Source organism: Cyanistes caeruleus, chromosome 7 (genome assembly GCF_971803275.1).
Source record: "Cyanistes caeruleus chromosome 7, bCyaCae1.hap1.1, whole genome shotgun sequence".
Taxonomy (NCBI): domain Eukaryota; kingdom Metazoa; phylum Chordata; class Aves; order Passeriformes; family Paridae; genus Cyanistes; species Cyanistes caeruleus.
The window spans coordinates 23,067,377-23,093,173 of record NC_141707.1 but is presented as its reverse complement, the minus strand read 5'-3'; the positions used below and the strand labels follow the sequence as shown (position 1 = coordinate 23,093,173).

The 25,797-nt window shown below is 36.7% G+C and overlaps 1 protein-coding gene and 1 long non-coding RNA gene across 3 annotated transcripts in view; one reads left to right on the top strand and one right to left on the bottom strand.

Moving 5' to 3' along the window:
* Window positions 1-18,348, bottom strand: part of LOC111932132 (sodium channel protein type 1 subunit alpha) — a 76,959-nt gene extending 58,611 nt beyond the window's left edge. Inside the window, exons 1-3 of the mRNA XM_086896789.1 lie at window positions 18,264-18,348; window positions 6,397-6,589; window positions 4,271-4,586 (exon numbers count right to left, since the gene is read on the bottom strand). Coding sequence (XP_086752915.1) covers window positions 4,271-4,534 — 264 coding nt within the window. The 5' untranslated portion in view covers window positions 4,535-4,586; window positions 6,397-6,589; window positions 18,264-18,348. The remainder of the gene's footprint in view (window positions 1-4,270; window positions 4,587-6,396; window positions 6,590-18,263) is intronic.
* Window positions 18,349-18,590: 242 nt separating this feature from the next.
* On the top strand, window positions 18,591-22,997 carry LOC111932139 (uncharacterized). Of its 2 annotated transcripts, none has more exons than XR_002865951.2 (3): window positions 18,591-18,765; window positions 19,007-19,088; window positions 21,042-22,997. It is a non-coding gene; the product is annotated as an uncharacterized LOC111932139 (long non-coding RNA). The 2 variants fall into 2 exon arrangements; XR_002865949.2 differs by having other exon boundaries at window positions 19,007-19,101.
* Window positions 22,998-25,797: the final 2,800 nt, after the last annotated feature.

The following is a 25,797-nucleotide window of genomic DNA, read 5'->3' as shown; positions in this document are numbered from 1 at the left end:
TTAAGAACTGATATGCAAAAGCCCTATGTAAGCTCCCTGCTATATCTCACTCCACTCTCAACCCAGATGCAAGCCAATGTGTAGGCAGTGTGGATGAACATGAAGTATTGTACCCAAAGCTGTCAGGACAAAGCAGACATACACTAAGAAAAGCTAGATAAGTTCTAAATAAATTGGAAGTTTAGTGCTTGTATATGAAGGATTATGTATAAATTTCAGGCCTTATGTTTTATTCATTTTTATAAAGGCATAAAACCAACTCACACTCAAAGTATTTTAGTGTGAATAAAAATTCAGAGTTCCCTGAAAGGAAGTTCCTGATTTGCTGCTTTTTCATCTGTAACCTAAAACCCAATCTATTTTCTGCCATATTTGAAATAAAGCCAGAAACTGAATTCTTAGGAGGAGGAGTGTTTTGAGAAGATGTAGCTAAGAGAGGAATCAACACTGAATAAAGATAAGGCCTCTGAAAACCTGAATTAAGAGTTCCTCAAACCTTATTTCTCCTCTCCTTTTTCCCAGTTAGCTTTAAATGTAGTTTCTGGAAGGCTAGAGTCAGTGCACTGTGTGCTACCCCATTGCATTTCCACCTTCTGAAAGACAGGAGCAGGTACATTGAGCTGGGTCCTCAGCTCGTCTGGAAAAGCTCCTGCAGCAGCTAGGACAGGAGACTCATGGGATATGAGAAGTTTCCATTTTTTGGGTTTGTGGTTATCTTTTGAAACAACGTTTTCCAGCAAGTCCTTAATTTTTTGCTTTGCTATAACTTTTCACTTAAAAATTATTTCACAACTATGAAAATATCCAAAATCACGTGTGTTCACCTTTCCTGGTGTAATAAAATGAAGCAATTTTATGGAATCTTTTTGGATTTTTTGCAACCCAAGACACATCTGGGAAACCCAGGAGTTAGTGATTTGATCAGATTAGGGACTGATATCATCAAATGCTAGGAGAAAAGGAGGCATCTTTGCTGACAGCTAAAATTCAGATCCTTCTGGCAAGAGGCAGGGCATGGAGTGGCAATAAAAATGCTATATGTCTATCAAAGCAGGAGGAAAGTGAAATTTTACCCACTTAGTTCCACCTATTCTCTCCCTCTTTAATGTAGCAGCCTTGGTTCAGAGGAGAAGAGCCAGCCCTTAAAGTATGAAACCCCAGAGACCAGATTTTGATTCATGCCCACAGGTCAGGATCTTAGGGGATTCCAGCTGATCTTTTCTCTCTAGACAATGAAGTGAACATCGCTGATCCTTTGTGATGGCAGCTTGAGCATAGACAGGCAGGCACTATTATACTGGGAACACACAGATTTGCACTTACACAGAAGTGGAACACAAAACACAAGTGAACTTCCCATTCACTTTTAATAAATTTTGGATTAAAAAAAAAAAAAAGAAAGAAAGAAAAAAGAGCATTGCAACCCTTTAGGATGCTAAACTTCCCAGTTCTAAAGACTAGCATTATTGGCCACCATGGTCAGCAGCATTTCAGTATAATGAAATCACAAGTATAGGAGAACATTATTCAATTCTTTTACAATAAAATTATTATATTTCAAGGGTACAGCTGCTGGTTTTCAAGCTTTATCTGCGATACAGTGTAAATCAAAAATACTACCAAGTGTGTAAGCCTGCTGTAATGGGCTTTCCTACTGTTAAACAGAAATTGTCAATATTTTCCTTTTCCTTTCAACTTCAGATTAGTATTTAGTATGGATATGTTCTCTTTTTTTGTAGGTTTTGCATAGAAGCACACTTACAAAAACCATAGAACTATTATACCTATTTGGTTTTTCTTCTCTTAAAAGATTTTTTATTTTAACTTTTCATCTCAGGCCTACCTGAGGCACAAATTAGGGCTCTCAAACCAGCTCAATATATGCACTTATTTCTGTCTTATTCTCTATTAAAATGCATCAAATCATGGCATGCACAAACCTTTTGTTTAAAAGGTTTGGATGGAATATAAAACACTCTAAATGACAGTTAAACATTCACTGCCTGAAAAATACCGTGAGCTTGATCAATCTTGGAACAAAGAATAGGGGGAAAAAAAAAAAGCAGGAGATACACAATATTTGCATATAAGGAAAATGATGGATGACTTCATTCATGACCCCAACTCATAATAACAAAATACTCTTAAAATTCTTATACATCTTTTCCAAATAAATACAGTGACCAGTGCTAGTCCCTATTTGAAAGTTTGGAAGCCAAACATTCTGGTAGTTTCTGTCAACAAATCAGGTGTAGTTTATGCAGAGATCTTAATAGAGCTACGAAGAAACAATGGCATCTGGCAATCCCGTACACCTGGCGTAACCTTTTTTTGCAAATAAATATTTTCCTTCATTCTGATGTTTTTCATTAGATCCATGACATTTCAGATAGATGCCTCCCCAGGGAGAAACATAACATCTCTAATGATTGTGCAGCAGTTGTCACACTGTCACATTGGAGAGGGTGTACTGATGGACTTCTTAGCTTTACAAGGTGGGATTCAGAGAGGGGTAAAGAAGAAACTGCAATGTTGAACATTACAGAAGTAAATACATTGAGCATTCCTATGTGTCTTCCTAGAGATGTTCACTTCTGCTTCAAGCTTTTCTCAAATTATTTCTCCTTCTGAGACTTGCAGGAACATCAACTGCTGCCAGTATTTTCAAAATACAAGTGAAACAATACATAAGCATTTCCAGAATTTGTGTATAGCTAGATAATAAAATCTAGAAATTAGATATTTTAAAGTAAAATTACAGGTTAAAAATTGAAATAGGTGTTAATTTTCTTTTAGGAACATCTCTTTTCCTCTTACTGAAGGAACAAAAAAAAGAGAGAATTGAAGCATTTGAGAAATTTTTGCCTTGTCTTAGACTGACAGGGCTGTTTCTATTTCCATCCTGTAGAAGATTAAAGCACGTGCACAGAGAAAATATGAGGACTTCAGCAGAAAGAAGAGAATTCCAGAGGGTATGTGTTTCGACCATACATATTTAGTGTGCAGATAAAAAGATTCTTTCTTTCAAGTAATACAGAAACTTGACTGACTATGTTCAGCTGGTTTCTGTCCTAGTATTTCTTGCAAATCTATTACCAGACCTGGTTGATTTAGTAAATTTTCAGCCACATTCGTGGAGGGACTGAACGGGTCTTCCATTCCCAAGGGCTTGAGAGGCATATCTATCATAGGTCATACCTATCATGGATCTGTTTTCACTGCCAGACACACAAGACAGACTGACTTGGCTATAAAGGTCCAGGATGAGCTGTGGGCAGGCAGGGATAAAACTATATGGAATACTGTATCATAAACAGACACAATTAGTACAGAACTCTACAAGGCCTGCTTTTATAGAAACACATCTTTTATCTTTGTAAAAGTCGAGCTGTGATTTAAAGATAAATCTTCATATGCTGTGAATGGCAGATAAAGGCCCTTTCAGAGGCACCAGATAATAGAGATAAAAATATTGTTCTTTCACACAGTATTTTCTCTCTTGTCAAAATAGGACTCATAAATCACATGAAATTTAGCAAGCTGAGACACTTAGAACAGAGTAGTTTGTGAAAATGGAAATAACTCTTATCTTAATATTGACAGTTTTTACAATCACAGAATCTAGAAATTAAAGTATAACCAAATCTAGCTACAGCTGTAAAGCATGAACTTTTTCTGCTGCTTATACGCTGTGCAACAAGATCATTCTGAAAGGATTCCAGGCCTGTCCAAGGCCAGTTTCACTAAAACTTTAAAATCAATTGTGCACTGTTTTTGTTACATTTACCACGTATCTGTTTTCCTATTGATTCCATAAATTTAAGCATTTGCTATCAAAGCAGATTTCCGTGAACAAAATGTTCTATGCATCAGTTCATGCTGTCAGTTTTAAATCTGAAGAACCTTAGAGAATTTTGGTGTACTCAGTATGAATGTATGTTCATTTCTAAGAAGTTCACAAAGCATATATATATTACATATCCACATGTTTGTATAAATATTACATATTGCTTATAATAAAAGATCACATATTATGTTTCAGCTTTGATATAAGTGTTCCTTTGATATAAAGTCAGTTATATCAAAGAAATAAATGTTGAGGTAAATTAAAAGACAAGGGTGAAAAGCTAGTAACCATTAAGGCAAATGGGTTCTGGCTGCAAATTAACATATTGAAGTAACAAGCCATATGATCCACTTAAGAAAATGAAACGAGCATGACAACACACTCCAAACACTGGCATATGAATAGGACTGATATTAAACTCACTTTTTTATTGATGTAATATGGGTCCATGTCTTCCAAGGGCTCAGACACCATTCCTGGAGGTATGTCGCCGTAAATAAAGGGGAGCGTTTTTCCTGCCTCCAAATCACTGTTTGGTTTTGGCCCATTTTCATCATCATCTTTACGATCTTGTTTAGGATTCTTAGCTTTTTCTGCAGCAATGCGTTGTTCAATAGCTGCAAGAGACTCTCTAGTGAAGTATTGGAAGCTGTCTGGTCCTGGTGGTACAAGCACTGACTGCTCCATCTTTTCATCCTGCACATTTTAATTACCATTTATTCTTCTGCATAGGAAAATACTAAAAGAAAGCAGAAAAAAAAATTCAAATAAACACATTGAAATCACCTAGTAAGAAAGATGTAGCAGTTATTTTCCAGTGCAATTGTTTTTGCTATGTTGAATTGTTAAAATACAGAATTTGAAAATGATGTAAAGAAAGACAAAGTAAGCAGTTTAGTGATTGGGAATTTGTAAGAAGCCCTTGTGTTGTTCTTAGACTACTTACTGAAACTGTGTAAGTTTCTTATCTTCAGGACTATGATAGTCATTTACTCCAAATAAGGAAAAGTATGATAGTTAAGAATAATCAAATACATTCTTTCCTCATAACTTCAGTTATATTATGGTCACCCTCCTGTGGAACTGATCAGCATTACATTGGTAACTATAAACAGAACAGGTCAGCAGAGCTAATGCAGAAAATTTCACTGAGATCAGCAAAAAGTATCAGAAAACAAGCACTGAAAAATCAGAATTTTGATTTTTGAAAAATCAAGTCTCCTTATTATGAAATATTAAAGTAATGATTCCAAGTTAATTTTTGTATGGGAATTATTTTAGATAAGAAGAAGAGTAATTGCCTAGTATTATATCAGTTTAGCTGTTGCTGTGTGTCTGGCTCTTTATAAAATAGCTGCAACTGGAAAGTTCTGGAAGTATTCTAGTATACATATTTATTTATATATTGCAATTGCAAAAATGAACCTGTTAGGAAGAAGAAAAAAAAAAAGAAGAAAAAAAGAAGTCCTGTTAAGACTACAGATTTGGCATCTTCCATGCTGAATTTCTGATGTCACCAGACATACAGATAAAATGTATATTTGGGCTCACAACTGTGCACATATCCCTCATGCCTGAATGCAGAGATAGATGCAGTCTCCACCCATTGCAGATATCCTTATGAAATGATCAGTCAGCCTTTCAAGAGACTCTAGGGTCAAGGCAGGTCAGTAGTCAGTGAAACGAGCTAGAGGTATGGAATGAAGGAGAAGCAGGAATACAAGAGATGATTAAGGAAAACACATGGAAACAAATTAAAAAGTGACAAACTACCGCAGGAATTGTAGAAAGAAGCTGGAAATAAGGAAGGAAATAGAGAAAAAATCTCAAGAGGAGATTGTAAATGACTGAAGAATTAAGGGAGAAAATGAAGAATGCAAAAAAGATAAAGCATAGGAACTCTGGAGGATTAGAAATATAAAAATGACATGAAAACAAAGAAAAATAGAACATAGGTGGAAGAACAGATTACTGGGAAAGGAGCAGAAAAGTAAGCAAATACAGACGGGGCTTACTAGGTACTTCTACTAAGCAAAAGTCAATATGGAGAATAAGAAATTAGATGGCAAATAAAGGGAGAAGAAAGACAAAGTAAAGCTGGTAAATAAAGAAGAAGGTCACCAAATTATATTAAGTAATAAGCACTAAATTCTCATTATCAGTAGTGCCAGGGTGAGCACAACATCCTAAACACATATGTGTAGTGGTTTCTAAATTATAGTGTATAAAACAAGACAGGTGAAAGTGCTTATGGTCTCCACAAACTCAAATGTCTTGATTTCCAAAAAAAGTTAAATGCCCCCATATTTCACACAGGTTTTAAACAGAATCATCACCCACAACTGGAGGAATGACTTTCAACAATCAAAGTGAAAGTTTCTCACTATAAAAAAATTAAAGTGAGCTGATCTCACACCAAGCACAAACTATTCACCCACATAGACACTCATGGCAAAACAAGTTCTGTACAGCTTCCCTTCTTTCCAAGGGAAAAGGAATAATTCTGTTCTGTCTCCATTGGTCGGAGGGGAGGATATAAGAAAATGTACCTCAGGCAAAATGGATTTAAAATCTTGCTTTTCTTCACATAGAGAGTATCCTCTAGACAGTCCTCAGCTCCCTATGTCATGTTCTGTTTACTTCTGTGTATTGCCACTTCAGTCACTTAAATATTGAAGTTATAAACTCATTATTTGTACACTCTGACACTGTTTCTTAATGTTCAACCACACCTTGTGGGCACTGGAAAAGAAGGAGAAAAAGCTATCAACCACATCACTGAATTTTCTGTTCTCAGACTGATCCCCATGAGTGGCACCACAATTTGGAAGACAGATCTTGTACTAAGGTGTTATCCAACACCAATGGGGAACACAGCTGGAGGTGGATACTACTTGCTCTGTGGCCTTCAGGTAGATACCGACTCAAGAGAGACAATCAAGCCCTCTTGTCTGTTCATCTTATTTGGCAAAAGAAGAGACTAAGACTCAATTCAACTCTCCACTCCATTCCCCATGGGCATTGATAAATGAGTCTACATAGACGTGTCTGCCAGTCCCTCTTCTCCTCCCCTTTGCCATTTTTCCTTTGACACCTTCATTCATTGTCCAAAACCAACACTGCAAACAGCACTTGGTGTTCCCTGCCACAGCAGCCAGCAAGGGCACACCAAGCCAAACAAGTCCTGGTGGGGAGGGAGGGAGGGGCTGGACAGCAGCAAGGGCGATCTCGTGTTGGAAGGAAGTGGACAGCCAGTGACAGTCAGCAAAGATGAGATCTGAAACCATAGGTTGCTGTGTCAGGAACACCTTTTAGCTCAGTGAATTTCCCCACCTGGCATGCAGGACAAGGATTACCTCAGGATTTGCCTGCAGGTGCACAGAAATGAAATGCTTCACAGCCATTAGTTACGTTGCAAAAACATTTGATTCAGCTACTTTGTTTATATACCAAGTTTAAAACCAGCAAATGCTGTGGGCTTTTCTAATAATATGTTTATTTCTTTATATAGAAAGGAACTCCACATTATTTTTCTGTCATTAATCTTAGAATGTTCTCTGGTCTGTCAAAGGTACACGGAGCTAGCTAGCTACACCTTTAGATGAAACTAAATCTAAGTAGGCTGTACTTAACAAAATCTTTCAGGAGGCTTTATGAAGATTACCTACTTTTTATCCTCTGCTTAACAGATTAGAGGATGATATTCCAGATACATTTTCCCCTTCTTCATACATTTCAATGATTAGAAGTATTCAGAATTGCAAATAGGTATCTTCCACAAATTTAAAAGTCAATACTAAATACATACAGAATTTACTACAGTCTTAATCCCAAATCACTTTCATCTCTCATATGGCAGTGTTTAACTAATAGGTTTGTATTTCTTTTACTATAGTCAATGCATTTATTCTCACTTATCTGTGATGTGGATGGATAAAAGTTGATACCAGACCATTTAATCAACTGATATCTTTCTGATTTCCACCAAGTGATTTATTAAATATTAATTGAATAACTACAGGTTGATTATATGATCCAAATGGGCTTCTTTTTTTTCTTTAGCATAGCACTAGTAATTCAACATAGAAAAGAATATAAGAATACCCAAAATATTAATTTCTTACTAATTTTTTCATACTCTCCTATAGGGAATGAGTTTTTTTCCTACTACATTTCCATGTCTGAGTGACCTTCTTATGAGTCTTGCAAAATATTTCAAATTTTGGAATATAAGGTACTCAGAAAATTTGAGAATAGAATAATTTTTTCTTCTGATATTTCCCAGGCAAAAATGCATTCACATATTCTTTGTAGTATACATTATTGTAAGCCAGATAACTGCATAGCACACTCAGTGTTCAGGGATGGGACCATCTGCAGAGCACGAGCAGAGTAAGTCAGAAGTTGTTCAGCTGCATGTGTGTAATTGCACAAAGCACAGCTGATCTGCCCACGTGTATAAATCTGAGGCAGCCAGAACGTCACTGGATTAGCTGTGCACACACAGACCATCTGGGTGATACACATCACTGCCCTCCTGGATGTGAGCTACTGTACACATCGTGTAATTTTAGATCTATACAGTCTTTGGGAATAACTAAACTATCAAATACTCATAGAGCATCTGCGTATTTTTATAGTCTTCAAATTTCATCTAAATAATTTTTCTAGGCAAAGGGACACATTGGAAATAGATGAAGAGATGGTGCCTTGTCAAACAGTGACTTCAAGTCAGTTACACACTATTCCTTGAGAAAGTCAATTAGACAATACATAACTCTCTGAAATAGAGATAACCTTGAACAGGATTATTTCCTAATCTGATATCATCTAGTACTGTTAGCTTGCACATCCTTCATACCAAGAGTTTCTGGGAAGTTTGGTCAGGAGGACCTTAACCTACGTGTAGAACTACAGTGCTGCAAATATTTAAACTTTAGCAAGTGAATTTCTTTATATTATCCATACCCTTAAATCTGAAAATGAAACATGCTTTGATGTTTGACCTTCTGGTATAACGGCCATGAATTAAAAATTAATTGCTGCAAAATAAAGATAAATTAATGAATCTACATGTAAACTGACAGAGCCCAGGTCCCTACATTATAATAATTTGCATCATATATTGGCACAGTTTCTCATTACTTTTGATTTATCAGTGAGTCATTATGATTCTTTCTTCAGCATACAGAATAAATATAATTTACCTTCCTCAAATTGTGGATCTGTGGGAGGAGAAGAAGAAAGCTGCAGGAAGCCACCACAGTTTTATATGTGTGGCCTCAGAACCAAGCCTGTGTCTGTCCCAATTAGAGGGTTACTGCAGGTATCAAAGGCAGGTAGGATATCCAAAGCAACATGACTGGCAGAAGGACAGGAATCAGATTGGAATACTAGAACAATGTAACTTTTTATGACTCCCTGTAGCTCACATATAAAATTAAATTTAATTCTCATGGACAGCTTTATAAGGGAAACATGGATATTACCAGACTGATAATAGGATTCTCCCATATCTTTTTTTACCATCTTCTTGATGTTCCCTCTCAGCATGGATAATGCAGATCTGGCACAAGGGCCTGCTTGCATTACATTACTTAGACTTGGATAACTGCATTTATTTAATGCATATTAATTTTAAATAAAGGATAGGCACAGTAATACTGCAGACATCAGAATAGGGTACATGGATATGCACTGAGCTATAAATAAATTATCTGAAATATTGGAAGCAATCAAACAGTATATACCAGTTTATGCTTTGCAGCTGGACACTTCCAGTACTTAACTTGACACTCAGAAAGGGTCACTGAAGGGGAGCGATGAGGGGAGAGGATGACTATTTAATTTGCCACAGAGTTGCAAACAGCTGTGGGGTAGCTGTATGGTTCAGGAAGGTAGCTCAGTGCTCAATCTGGGCTGCCCAGAGGCCAGAAAGCAGAACAGACAGGGCTAGGAAATGCAGCTCATGTCTCTGATATCCACACTTTTGTACAATTGCTTAGCTTACATCACAGAAGTATTTATGTTAAATTCCCTCATCGGCTCCAGGGACTTCAAAGCCATATTTTACATCAGTCAGCAAAACTCTTACATGACCCCAGCCAACAGACCACCTGATCTCTTTGCAGTGCTTCACCAACACTGTGCAGGAATGAAATCAAGATTAATGGGATAGATAGAAAGCGTGTAAGAAAACACGAACTGGGCATCTTAAAAGTAAACTTTCATTTGGGAAGGCAATCATGGATTCTGATCCCTGCTCCTAGAACTATTTCTCTATTATACCTAGAAAATTTTCTTGAGAAAAGTCAGTTGAAAATCACCAGAGGTATGTTAGTTGAGAAGAAAAAATGTAGCACTAACTAAGGGAAAAGAGAGTTTAGTTCTAATGTTCACTAACAACTAATTAATTTAACTCAGGAAGAAAATGCAAGCATAAGTTTTGAAAAATAAAGCAAAGTTAAAAAAGCTGGCCTTCCCCCACAAGATAACTGGCCAGCAAAACCCCCATGATGGTAAGATCAGGATGCACCCTGGGAGCTGTTTGCTGCAACCTTTTCTCCCATTAGCACTTAGATTTTCAGTCCTGTGTCCTTGTGTCTTGTTTAGAGGAAATTAGAAAATCTTATGATGTAGACACAGTATATTATCCATCTCCATTAGTTTTATATATGTATCTATTGTTGAAATTGCTATTCTCAGTATATTTTTAAATTCAACTAATGTATCTCTAAACAAAAATATAGGTACTAGGCTTTGCTTTAGATTAAAAAGGAATAGCTTTCTTTGGCTTACTGCTTTGCTAGTCTAATTCCAAGTCTAATGAACTGCAAACAAGTCTTTTCTATTTTAGAAAACTGAAAAAACCAAAATTAGTTATGCAGTTTCATAGAAAGAAAGAAAGAAAATATTTTAATGGGACAAGTCACAATGCAGCTGCATTAGTACTCCATCTGAGCAAATGCATTTAATGGCTTAGAACTACTGGATTGCTACCAAGCTGAATGGATTCTCTGCTTACTCTGTTCCTGCAGCATATCTTGTGCAGAAAATTACTGCAGTACAGAGAAGGAATCTTTCTGCTTTCTTTCATTTGATCAGAGCACTGACCCCTTTTACTGGCAATCTACATTAGTAACTCAATTTTAATTTTCTTAAATATCCGTTTCTTAAACATCTGCTTATATTTACCTTAGCAAACATAATATAACATTTCTTCAGTTAAAAAAACAAACAAAGCCATGTAGGCTATGCAGTGTACATTACATAATGCTACTGAATCAATTTACATTAAGATAAAATTGAATTTAAGACAAGATCTAAGTTCTGGTCTTGGCATATTGCCACACTTGGGAAAGAAATAAAAGTTGATGGAAAACAGATTGCTCCATACTCTAAAATGACGCAAAATTTGCAGAGCTAACAAGCCCAAAGACATTGCCATACTCAAATTAGTGGGTTGCCTGACCTCATTAACAGCATTCAGGTACTTGCTATCTCATATAGCCAGTGGAAAGGCCAGAAGCCTGAAAGACATAATGACAAAATTATTTACTTTCTAACAAATTTAGCAAGCACAGATTTCATTCTTGAGGTTTTCCTGGGTCAAGGAAGCAGATGTAGGAACAACAGGAACATGTTTGATACACAAGACAATAGGGGAAAAAAAAATCAATCATAATTAAGGTAATGAAGAGTTTCTGCTTTTCATGCACAATGATGGGGCCACTGTGACGTGATAAACCCCCCAAATTGTAGAAACTTGTACTTTTTATACTGCACAGAAGTCCAGCCACCATATGAAAGCAACTTTTGAAACTTCATCCCCTTGCTCTTCCACACTGTGCACTCAAGGCATGCCGCAGGACACGTCTGTGCACGGTGCAGAGAGGAGGCAGGAGCAGCCTCACCACCCTGTGTCAGGAGCTGGGTATCATCTGCTAAATTGCTGCAGTGCAGCAGCCAAAGGGAGGGATCCATCTCACGGATTGTCTGTGAGAGAAGAGAGTGCTCAAGGAATGGGAGATGCTTAAACCACAAAGGCACTCTGCAGCCTAGGAAGCGCTATTGCCACTGCATAACTTTGGGATGGTTCTACGGCCTCAATCCCCTTCTGCAGCCCTCAGCCTGTCTCAGGTTTTATGAGCTGCAACAAATACATGGGCTACATGTGAATGAAGTGTTTTCCAAATTAATTGGTATGCTATATGATAATGCCATCCAGCAAGCCTGTAAACACATGACATTTGCATTTCTGTTTATGTGGGCAAGGCACTGCACCTTGGGCATCGGCACCTTCTGATCCTGCCGAAGCAACTCCTCTGCAGTTCTCCCCTCATGTTCCTCTGCATTTTGTGATTCTGGACACACAAAGCACTTTCACCAACAATAAGAGGATTCTGGTGTTAGTAAGCTTCTTTGAACTCAATAATTACCTAATAATATGTGAGAAATGGCTTATTACCAGATTGGCAATTTCTATTTACAGCAGCATAATTAGTATCTGTTCTTACAGATACAATTCTAGTTAACTTCAAAAACTATTTTATATGTTTTCATATAGTTCTCAAAATAAAATTTAAAAAAAAATCACATCACTGCTTTAAAGAAACTTCTTACAAAACATAGACCTGGTAAAAAAACAAACAAACAAACAAGTAAATAACTCTCACCTATATCCTGGTTAGGTTTTAACTGATTTTTAACAAACTTTGAATTAACAATGATAGTCCAATGTAATTCTGGAAAGTTTTCATTCAGTGGACATTGATGAGGCCATGATGTCCCAGTCTTGTGTCCAGGTATGTCTATACATGATGTGGTCTAGAGTCAGGACAGTGCTCAAGCCCTGGCACCTTGTGCCCTAGAGGTAGTATAGTTGCAAAGTTCATTTACTCTATTTATTGAATATTAGATATTTAGCTTGTTTTAAGATCTAAAAAGCTCCTACATGGAACTCAGTATTTTCAGTTGCATAAAGGGGAAAACAATCTTGAAAATTCCTAGAAAACAAAAAAAAAATGGTTCTTGCTATTAAATAGTTAACTGCAAGCTGCAGCAGCAGCAGCAATATCTGCTGCCTCTGCCCCATCCTTTGAGCAATGCATTAGTGGAAAAAGGTTCAGATTTGCAAAGAAAGGCAAGGCCTGGGAATTAGTATTTCTGCAGAAGCAGCAGTTTGAAAACCATTGAGTGAAGACTGCTAGCCACACTGACTTTCACTTAAAAGCAAAGATTTCAAGGTTTTTTGTCTTTTGAGGTGCTGGTGATTTTCCAGTCATTTAATATTTTATGGTCTAAGAGTATGATAAATGTTCAGGATGTTAAGCTGATTTTTGAGTGAAGTGTAAAGATATAATAAATAATCCAGTCAAAAGCAGTAAAATTATAGACTAAGAAATCAAGTGCTATCAGAACTTCGGAGAATTTTTAAATCCTATGATTGGTCAAGAGAAAAGATTAAAGAAATATGCTTTTTTAAAGTAAATAAGTATATATTATGTGCATGGACTTCAAATGTTTAGCAACCCAGAACACTTGAAAACTAATTAACTTAATACTATAAAGAGTACTGAGAAAACAGACAAGATGTAAAACTAAGATAATATCACAAGATCTGTCATTCAAAAATGGAAAACCATTAATTAGAAATATCTGAAATATTGATATATATTTATAAAGAGCATAAAAGATAACAAATTTCGAAGCAAAACATCCAGTTATTCAAATTCTGAGCCACCGTCTGGTAGCTTTCTGAAGATCAGATAATCTGCTAAAAGCAAGGAACACTTAGTTTATCAAATATAGTATTAAGCTATGTGGTTGAAAGTGCAATTGTAGTGCACATTTAGTGATTATTTTGCAAAGAAGCTATTCTCAAATATAGGTGCAGGAATATAAAAAAGGAAAGAGGTTTGAGATCTGTAGTTTTTATAAATATCACTAGGTTCACATCAAATGTACACAAACTACATTAATGAAGCTAATGAACCAATAAAGAATTTAATCGTTTTCTATCTTGTATTCCACCTTGAGTTCACACTGATAGATCACAAGGTCTGTATAATCTGAATCTGTTCATGTGGCTCCACATGTAAGATGAGAACTCTAATAGGATAATCAACATGGTAAACTGAAGACCACAGAAAATAATGTCAGCAAATAATACATCTCTTTCAACTTTTCTAATTGAAAGATACCAGATTTCTCATTTTGTAGGATTTGTGATTGGTGATTAAAGTACTTTCAGCTATTCTAATTCAAAACCACATTTTTGTCTTTTCATTAACTGAAAATACTCTTGCATTTGTGATTGAAACTGCTTATTGCTGCTCTGAATTGTTGTTTTTAATGTTGTATTAGAGAGATTCAAGTGTTTTGGAACTTTTTTCTAATTAATAATTTTTAGTTTATAATAGTGAGTTTCAATGCCTTCTGGTATTTTGGCATCGGGTGTCCAGGGAAACAGCTTCAATAGTTTAAGGATAAATTATAAATTAGTAATAGTTGTCCCATAACTCTTTACTCCACTAATGGCAGACCAGCATGAAAGTTAGTTCTAGCCCTACTAGATGGGAGAAAGCTTCAGCCACTCAACCCCCCAGAGTCAAGTATTGATTTACAATACACCCAGCTGAGAAAAATGAGGAGAGGTATTCCTCAGCACATCATGTTTCTTGTCTGATCAATGTATCTGAAGGCAGGGCTCCATTTTCTACCACACTGAGAGCTGAACAATGTTTCTGCAGGTATTGTATGTACAGTCTAGAAGCATTTGTATAAATAAGCTTACAGTAAGAAACCAAAGTAGGAAACTTCCTTTTGTAAAAACCATTTCTCAGTGCACTTGAGCACAACAATGGAAGAGCACTACAAATAGATTAAGAATACCAAGTTATGAAAAACTAGTCTTAAGTATGTCAACAGGGAACGCTATCAGAGGAGAGATCAATGTAATTTGTAGGGTCATGGCTCTAAGGAATCGAAGGACATTTAAGTCTGAGGGAAACATGCACAGTTAAGAAGCTTAAAAATATTTGAGTTTCATTCATTGTGAGTCAAGGACAAATTGGGGACTTTATATCATAGGTGGAAATTACATCAAACAGATTTTAATTTGACTTTGAGAAAAAAGCCTATGAAAAGTGTAAATACAGAATAATTTTCATTACTTAGCAATTTTGAGTAGGAGTTGTTTTGTTAGACCCATTTATGTAGTTTTCCATATTTATTACTCTTAAAATTCCTTGTTCTCTCTATATTTAAAATTTCATCTGAAGGTATGAAAATGTCATGAAAATTTTTGTTCTCCCTTCCTCTCTTACTTTTCTTGCTCAGACTTTTTTTCCTTCTTGAAACCTTTTTGTCTTTCTGGCAAACCCATGGGAGACATGAGCCTAACATGGTCCTTAAGTGTGTCCTAGAGTGAGATGCAAGCTGCCTCTCTCCCTGACTGTTTGAGCCTTCCCAGGCAGCCAGGCTTGCTGGAAGCTGAGTGCTTTGGGAGTGTTTTGGGCTTGATGGCATCAAGCCTGGGTTTGCAGGTAATGTGGCTGTGAGGTTAGGCTTGCTGTGGCTCAGTGATGAGGGAATTCTTGGGTGAACTACATGTTGATCACAGAGGCTTGAAGCAAGCCAGCAAGTGCAAAGCAGTGCATGTATCTAAAATATTCCAAACCCCACGAAGGTCAAGATAAAAATTGTTACCACTGTAAAAGACAGTTAAAACCAGGTAAGAGTGCAAAGCAAAAGGCATTTTTTTCAGTGAGAACACCATGATGTGATGCATAACATGTGGCCAAAGAGCACGACTGATTAGCACCTTTAAGGGACTATCCCCTTAGTGACTGTGTCCCATAAGAGGAAAGGACCTCAGTGAAAAAGTGCAATATATTACATTATAAAATATTAAGATGTTTCTTTTGAAACATGAGCACATAGATTTACCAGCAACAGAATGAAATATTAAGATTCTGGTTTACTACCTATTTTTCTCAGGCTACATCTGTACTATATTTGACAGAGTACAGCCAAAACTGTATCTGTCAGAAGCTGCTGTTGTGGCAACATGAACCTGCCTGTACTTCCTCTTACAGGCAGTTCTTCTGGACTTGGGAGACAGTATGATTTCAAATCGCCAAACCTGCAAAGTCCATCTTGATTTACTTTTGGTTTTGTGCCCTGAACAGCAGACAGCCATGTTCACACTGCAGGTAAATGGGTTTACACAGCTGTGAAGTTTACCTTTTCAGAACAGCATCAAAGCTGTCCAAACCACATGAACCCTGCTGAAAGCAGGAAGAATGGATGGCTGTAGCTATTTTAGTCTCCAAACGCCTTTCAGAATCATCCTATTTATCCCACATGTAGTCCAATTGACCCAAGTCTTAATTATTTCAGACTTTCTTCCGCTGCCATTGCTGGTGTAAATGTCTTCAATTTCTAGATGGAGTGATTCTTCCCAGACTATGAGTGCTTAACACAGCAGCTCAGCACATGAAAGGAAACCAAGCCTAAGGGCTGCTGAGGTTAGTGGAGCCTGTGCTACTAGCAGTCATAATGAATCTGACTCTTATATGTGTCAAATGTCCTTGGCTAAGTTTTAGAGCTAAACTATAAATCATACTGTACTCTCCCCACTGCCATACATATCTAAAATCTGTTTTCCATAATTCTTACAAAGAAACAAAGAAGTATCTTTGCCCTCATCAAAAAACCTTGCCCTTATTCAGAATGATTTTCTAGCTAGTTGCTTGGGCTCCATCATCCTGCTGTATAAATTCTCAGAAAGCAAATGACTGATTGCCTCTCAGAGGCCCTTCGCAGCCTTTCTTCATTATATTGAATTTAATTTTTAGATGTTAACACTGCTGTTTAAATTTTCAATTTCCATCAACACTGTAATTTTGAAAATTTCCAGTCACATTAAGGAGATACAAATATCTGAAAAGATCCCTCATTTTGCTTGTGCTCCTTTTAACATCTTAATTTTTCAAGACACCTTCCAAAACTCTTCAGTGGTGAGGCTGCTCATCTCCCAAAACTACTTCATCACCTTACAGGTCTTCTTTCCCTCTGTGAAATTTGAGCATTTTTCCTTATACTTAGGTTGTAGGATGGTTGGAGAAGCAATTTCCTCCCTCTCTGTGTTTGAACATCACATTCAGATTGTGATCCTACGTTCCATGTCTGAGCTCCTTCCTACTATAGACATCCAAAAGTACCCATATGCCATTCCAAGGCAACCTGGAATGCTGGCCACAAATAGAAATAAAACAATTTGCAGGTAAGAATTCTGGGTGTTAAGAAGTGTTAAAATTCAAGAGTGTGCACTTCACATGAGCAATATGAAGGAATGGGCTCAGAACTGAGTCTGGCACAGGCAGAGAACAGGAGGTTTTTTTAAAAAAAGTTCCTGAAACTTCCAGAAGTAAAATACACCTTACAACACTGCAATACAAATACTACTTCAGCAAAGCCACTTGAATTAAAACTATTATTCAGAGAAGCACAGACTGCAGACCTCTAAAGAGCAGCAGCTTACTTTGTGGACTTCATAATACTGTTAATCACAGTTGCACTGCCCTCAGCCATTATTTAGCCATCTTCACAATCTTTTCTCACATAAAAGAGAGAAAATGGCTCATATTTCCTATCTGAAAATTATCTGAACAGACAGCTAAAGGCTTGAGCCATCCTTTTCCAAAGTGCTAAGTAATCAAGAATTCACACAAAAGTCAGTATAAAATTCTTGTCATTCTGTATAGAGGCATTGTATTTTTTGCCTCAGCACTAAGATACAGACTTAAATATATAAGCTTAGACATATCGTATGCAATTTCAGCCTTACATCACAGTCAATTCTTTCACAGTCTTTCTTTAATCACAGGAGGAAAAAATATCTATCCCAAAACTGACCAGTTTCCTGCATTTCAGAATTCTGAAAAGCATATAATTCTGAGAAATAAACATCACTGCTGAGACTTGCAGATAAACATGTACAAGGCAGTCAAAGGAAAAGAGAGTGAAAATTTTGAATAAAACACTATTAGACAGTTAAATAGAGCTTATTGTCCTAAAGACAGATTGTTTTGGAACAAAGAAATATCTTTTAAAAATAAAATTTGATGTTTACTACTCCCCTGCACTTAAAAAAATTGATTAATTTGCATTTCCTCAGCCCTTATTTTTTTCTTCTTCTTCCAAAACTCATTGTTATTGTCTAGGAATTAGGCATGCAGACATAAGAGAGTGGGTATTGTATCAGCTACTTTACTTTCTCTTGCTAGCACGTCTCACAATTTATCCTTCCCTACTCTCGGGCAGTAAGCATTTTTGCTTCTCCCAGCAGAACTATTAAATATTATTTAGTGCTGGTTCAGTAGTAGTCTGAACTTAGACTTCACAGACGTACAGAAACCTGCTTGAGGGGAAAGCAGAGGGCAAGTGTGAGGTCAAGGCCCACAAGCGCCAGACTCGCAGCAGGCTGTGCAGCAGCTGGACAGCGCCTAACCCACAGCAAAACCACCAGCTGCGCTGGCTGACGGAGCAGGCCGGCTCTCGCCAGGCCGCAGGCACACAGCTCCCATCGCTGTGAGAATCCTCGGCACTGGCGCTGTGTGCAGCATTCATGGGCTCTACAAAAACTCTCCTCAGACTGTGTGTGCCTGTCTAAGCTGCTGGGCACGGGCAGCTCATTGCAGGGGTGCCCTCGGCGGGCGCTCTGTGGGCACAGCGCACGGGACAATGGTTCTCTCCAGGCCGGACTGTTTGAATAACAGTAATCTTCAACCGGATTTCTATTTAAAATGTACCCGTACTAATTAAGACTTTATTTCCTCGTCTCCTTGCACATCTATATTGGTAAAGCTGAAAACTTCTATGTCCCACACATGAAATACAATAGTTCAGAGCAGGTACACTCCTCATACCACATGATGCAGCACTACACCTACATTAGCTTGTCCAAATTTTCTAATTTATATTTCTATTAAAAATATAGGTTTATAATTTTATATATTTAATATAGACTTCACGTATTTTATAATTTATACTCTTTGTTTTTTTGCCCTTGGTGCATAACTGTTCCTTATTAGAAATGAACAGGCTGGTGACAGCCTCCACCCAGCACTCTGAGGATGTGGTTTTGTATTACAGGCTCATAAAGGCTGAGGCAGGAACGTCCCCTTGGAGATCAGCTGGTGTGTTAGAATAAAGATATTTTGCAAAATTTTCCCAGGTACGTAGCTCAGGTGAGTGGAAATTCTGCTTCAATAAAATGTTGCAGGCAATTTTATATTTGCCAGCAAAAAGCAGACAGCAATATCCTGAAATAATATCTGGCAAGCTTTCTTAATCTGGGTGTGCCTAGGAAACATAATTTTTTGTAACTCCACAGTTCCAGAAACAGTACTATAGAGTATACTATTTTTCAGCATATTTTAAGTGTATTCCATACGTGTTTTTTGTCTCTGACCCTATATATAAATATCATACTCATCATTCACTAAACAAAACCAATTTAGTCTATCTTTAAATAGTAAAGAATTTTTAATGATTTATACATACTGGTTTCTATGCAAATATTCAGAATTATTAAAACATATATAATTGTTTCAACCAAGTCCAGTTTGGTATCTCATTTTGCAAGATGTTTTCTAAATTGGTTTTGCATTTCCTGGAAGTACTTATTAACAATCTTCTACACTACAATTGAGATTTTTTAATTAGTATTAATCTCTCTGAAGGTGTGTCCCTCCATAACATAGAGTTTAATGGAAGAAAAGGAAGATATACATTTCAGGGTTTTTTTTCCAGCTATAAACTGTTCTTAAAGGACAATCAAGACAGTATTGTACTCCTTCCTTTGCAATTGTTAATTCATATGTTGCAACATTTTGTACCTATCAATTAACATGTTATATTAGTCTGTGGATTTATTTAGCTTATTCTAAAACCATATTCTAAAAAAAATCTGCTCAGTAAAATTTAATTTTAGATAACTATATACATTTTCCATTATATATATTTATATGGACAATATTTATTTTGTTTGCTCCATAGCTTAGAAGCCAACAGATTAATCAGTGGTAAGAAATACTGCTGGATCTGCGGACACAATCCCCTGTTTTTCTAAAAAGAGCTGATCCTGATGCAACTTTCAGTCATTTTGGTTCATAGGTTCCCAAGGAGTTTGGGAACATGTCTCGAGAGTCACCTCCCATCAGCAGTACCCTCCTGACAGGGTGCAAACAGCTGCTGGTCTGGTAAACACAAGACCCTTACAGGGTATCCCAATGCCAGTTAGTCCTGGTCTTAGACTGAGCCAAAATGAGTAAGAAAAAATACATTGTAATACATAGATCATTTTTCTTGGAGTAAAAATTTTTCTTTCAGATAAAATGCTTCATTATTTCAGAAGCAATTGTAATATTTTGTTCTGAGGCAATATGAAGTTATGAAAACATAATAATAAAGGGTCATCCTTTCTGGTTTATCCCCCCAGTGTTTGTAAAGAGAAAATAAATTGAACTGAAGGCAAAAATACTCAGATACAAGGTTTCTAGATTACATTGGATCACTATGTACCCAGTATGGGGTTTTGAACAGTTCTCTGTCTCTATCCATCACTGCACATTTCAAATAATATATATGTATGGCATTATTTAGGTTTCATTTTAGAAAATAAATGTGTCAGACTGGGTTTCTCAGCTGTGAAAATTACTGAATATGAACATTAAAAATAGAACTTTGAAATGGCGCCGGTACACTCACTTTATTTAATCAGATTCTGAAGTGTCCTAGTTCTTTCTATAAAGAACACTATCAATTTAAAAATATTTTTAATTAAATGTGTACTATTCTCCAGACAGTATGGAAAATTGATCAGATTTGCAAATATCCTTTTTCTACCCCCTGTATTCACACACTTGCTATGGTTCACTAGTAAAGACTATGTAATTTTAAAAAAACACTAATAAATTAAGTAACTTTTTAGGACCCATTTTCTGCTTTTTCTTGATATGTTTGAAGCATTTCAGAGTGCACACACCATAGGATAAATATTTTCAGGGGATGCTTATATGCTTTTAGGCAATCCTAGTGAAGATAGCTTTTAGCAGGTCCATTTTGGACCCTATATAATTTATTGTACACTGCCTGTTGTATCTCAGATATCTACTTCTTTTTGTAGACTCACAGAAAAACTGGTTTGGAAAAAAGAGATCAGAGGCCCCCTAGTTCATCTCGCTGCCCAAGGCAAGATTGCTATACCTATTTCCCAACAGATGTTTCAGCTAACCTCTTCCTACAGACCTCCAGGACAAATTTCACAAATTCTTCTGACATTCTATTGCAGCTCTGCACTATCTGCTCTAGTAAAATGTTTGTTCTCATATCTCATCTGGGTGAGCCCATTTCTTCAATCTTCACTTCCTGTCCCACCCACTCTGGACTCAGAGAACAAAAAATCATCTTCAGCATTCAGCTTGTAATGATCCACCAGCCACTTCACTTCTGTATTCATGTGTGGACTTACTCCAGGGATCCTGCAAAGCTCCTTAAAGAGCCCTGCTGGGACATTCCTAAGAGGAGCACCTATCATCTGCATTCAGAAATACCTCCATAACAATTTCCTCTCAACAAATAAATTCAACAAGAATTTTAAACAGACAAGTTAAACACTTAAAATCAAGAAAAGGAAGGCTCTCATTCTGGAGGAAACATTTGGTAACAGTACTGTAGGTGCTACTTAGATTTGTCCTCTTTGACCAATGCCATTATTAAATAGATTTAATAAAAAATTGAATCACACAAACCTCTGCATATACTCCTAAATTTTTATTTTTGACCTTGACAGGATCTGATTTTTTGTTTGGTTTTGCTTTGCTTTACCAGAAGGATTATTATCAGTTTCTTCTCTGTGTTATTAAGTAATTTTAAAAAGCCAATTCTATAAGCCAATTAGAGAGTGTCTTGAAAGAATATAAGAAAGATGAAGATCAGTCTGTATGTTTACAAGGTACTGATATAAATTACAAAGGTAGAGGGAATTAGAAGGGATAGATCTTGGAAGCTCAAATTGAGCTGGATGTTTCTGAGACTAAAAATATAGGGGTTTTGTCCTTTTCTCAGAGACTTGTGGGAAAAAAAGGGAAATTAATAGAAAGTGGGATGGAAACACTTTAAAATGGAGAACTGGAAGGATGGTTAGAGATCCACTAGATACTGCTGAGACAGAAAACAATGGAAGCTTGCGTTCTGAAAATGCAATGTAATGAGAATTTCACAGCGGAAAGAGGAAGGAGAGAGAGAACTTCTGGAGCTGATAAATTACAATAAATAGCAGGGTGGATGAATCAGAATTGTGGATTTTCAAGTGATATTTAATATAGCAGGGAAGGTTTCTACCCAGATTTTTTTAACAACTGCAAAATAAAATCGATTTTCTTTCTTTAGAGTTAAACAGAATTTCAGAAGAGCACATAAGGGGACCTGAAACTATCACACACTGCTGAAAACAATGACTCAATAATCAGTAAAAGACAGCAATCCTAAAAACACTGAACACCCATCTATTTAGTAAAACATCACAGAGATCCTATCAACAACTATTACTAATATTGAATAAAAAGAGATCAGTATATTTTACAGAAGCTGGACTAACCCCAGTATGGAAAGAGTGATGATTTCCATGTCCACATTTGCTATTTAATTAATTTCTTCACTCATACCAAATTTTCAGTTGTGTCCATCCTAAGTCTATGTGTTTTTTATGGATAGAAATCTACAAAGAATAAACCTACAACTAGAAAAATAGAAGTAACATGCCAGAACTATTGAGCTTTGAGAAAAAACATCTAGAGAATTTGCATGATATTCCCCATCCCCCTACATTATTATGTTCAGTCAGAAATATCAGATGCAGATTTAATGGCTCAAATTTACTCAAAGGTTCTTTTTCTCCCACATTTTAGAATATTTCAGCTTTAGGATTTTTTTTTCTCTCATAGCAATGTGATCTCTTAAGTGCTCTAAAGTATTATGCTAAAAAAAGCCTAATGGTATTCCTTCTCTAGTATGCCATACTGTCTCCATAACACTGATTGTCTCAGTTTAGAAGTGTGAATAAATATTGTTCAATTTTTAATTTGGTTTTTCTTCTGCTGTAGTCATTTTGGCACCAACAGACAGTCTACAGGTCAAATACAGGACTCTTGAGGAATCCCACTGCCTCCCACCTACATAAGCTGTTATCAATGGAGAAAAAGAAGGCAGAATGTGTTTCTGTTACCGGAAAACAATCCACAATTCTCTTTATGTGATTTAGTCCAAAAGACCCAATATGTTTTCCCACAGATGAGAGAGTTCAGAAAATGAATAAAATTAAGGAAAATACATTAATCCATAACAGTGTCCCAGTTCTAAATGCACACAGGAAAATGAGATCAAGATTTCTGCCTCTTTTCAAAATAATTTGCAAAGTACCCATTTCTCCTGATTATTAACAGACTATTTCTCATAACTAAGGGCAGAAGAACACTCACACTTCATCTTAGTTCTTCAATTTCAGACAGCCAAAAATGATAGAGAAGAATTTATGAAGTATAACTTAAGGGACAAAATTCAATGCTAAGCTCTGTGGGTTTGCCCCTTAAATATGCTGTGTTCTGTCATGAATGTACAAAACTCTGGAATTAGAACTCACATGCTGGAAGGATGCAGTGCAATGTGGATAGCAGCAGCACTGCCATCCTTAGAAGTCAACAACCAGTTGTCCTTTAGACAGGTTGGCACTGGGTAGTGCATATTCATAAATATTGTGAAGGTTTTCTAGCTCAAGGCCATCTTCATTTCAAGAATAAAAGAACCTGTAATTGCTTCTAGTTCCTCAGCTGTTGATGATTGCAACTTCTGAAACTTCAAAGCAAGTTTAGGCTTTTATATGACAATTTCAACAAAGGTTTCAGTGATCAATAATAAACTACCCCTGCCCCTATATATTGTTTCAAACAGCTGATAGGATAAATGTTTTCTTGATATACATTTATCTATATAATTCTTCTGGAAGTCATCACAGACTTTTAAAATTCTTTATTTTTGGTACAGATGGTATGCAAATTGCTGCTGTTTGCCTAGAATTTCATTAGAAGTTTTCTGATTACACTATGCCTTATGCAAGCTCTTAATTCCCCTAATTCACTGTCCCGCTCCCCTTGATACATCCTTCAAAATAATGAAAACTTTGACAAACTGAAGACAACCAGTTTAAAGCTGCTTGTCTCTAACTTGCTTCCCTGTGTCTAAATACTTCAGCAAATATTCAAGATCACACAAACCAGGCTGAACAGAATAGAGTATCAGAGTGTCAGTCTTGACAGCAATCCTGTTATTGTTTTGCATTAGATTTCAGAGTAATTTTTAGCACAGCCTTTTTTCTTTTGTATTTGACATCAACACATTGGTCAGGCATAAAAAAACACAATAAACATGGTAGGTGCAGTTCAAAAATGCAACACTAACATCAGCCAATATAGCTCAGGAGTCTGACACCATAACCACAAAGTAAGCATTTCTGGGAAAAATATAGTTGAAGAGGTTTTCAATAGTGACAGAAAACACCAACCCATTTTTAAATACTGCTGAGTGAGTAACTACAGCTTTCTCAAAGTGGTGCTGAACAAACAGCCCAATCCCAGGTAAATTAGTACAGTGGGATTCCTTCAAGCACATACCTCAGACAAGCAGCAGAGAAGAAATCCATTTGAGAAAAGGCGCTGAAAGAGCTTGAAGTCCACCTGGCAAATTTCTTGTGCTGTTTGAAAAAGCAAGACGGTTCAGGTTATGAACCGAGCCATATCTACAGCATTAGAACCAGTCCTGGTCAGTATGAAAATCAAAGTAAGAGCTGCTAGCAGTGCACCTCACCAGAAAGAATAAGGGCAGAGGGAGAGAGAGAAAAGAGAGGGCTGCCTTTCTTCCTTTGGTAAAACATTTGTATGAAGCATTTAGCCTTTAAGCAGAGCTTCTTTATGGGAAAGAAAACTGTACAATACTGCAGTGCTTGCTTTACACTTTAATACGTCTTCCACGAGAAGAAACAACCCGACCTCTGTTATCTTCCAAAGAGTTCAGGGGAAAATATGTACTAATAATTAAAACAAAATGACCCCCCAGCAAAAAAGGCAAACACCCAAAAATACAAGACCACTGAAATACATCTTGTAACAAAATGCTGAAATGCCAAAAAAGAACTGTCTGCAGCTTGAAGAACATTTTTAAAGCCAAAAAGCACAAATTTCTCCTTAATTGTATGTTTAACAATAACTATAAAGCAAGCATTCAAAAGAAAAAAAAAAAAAAAAGGCAGGGGGGCTGGGATGGGGGATCCATGCTGCCTGCTCACATAAATGCACTAAGGTCTAGGATTTACCATCCTCCTGGCTTACCTGATAAAACTGGGATTTCAAAAGCATTATGTAAAAAAAAGCCCCCCCCCCCCAAAAAAAACCAAAAAAAAAAAACCACCAAGAGCTAGTGATGATGGAATGCTTGAAATGCTAATAAAGCTGGTTAGATTCTCAGTTCCAAAAGATTACAAAGTGCTTATAAATTGCTGCATTCTCATCGAGAAGGGAAAAAAAAAAAAGACCTCTGCAGTATCCTCTCTGCTTTGTTCTCGGCTTCCTGTTCGGAGGCTCACTCTGTGGTACCTAATACAAATCAGCAACTAGCAGGGGGGAAAAAAAAAAGGAAGGGGGAAGGGAGGAGGTTAAAAAGAGACAGAGAGGAGGGTAAAGATAGAAAGAAAGAAAGAGGAAAAAAAAGATACTAAGCCATCACCTTAAAGGACAGCCCCATCTATCGGCAAAAGCAAAGAATGGGCTGTAAAAGACAGCTTTTTTAGAGATTTCCTGACCCGAACGAGACTGAAAACCTGCAACCCCGTT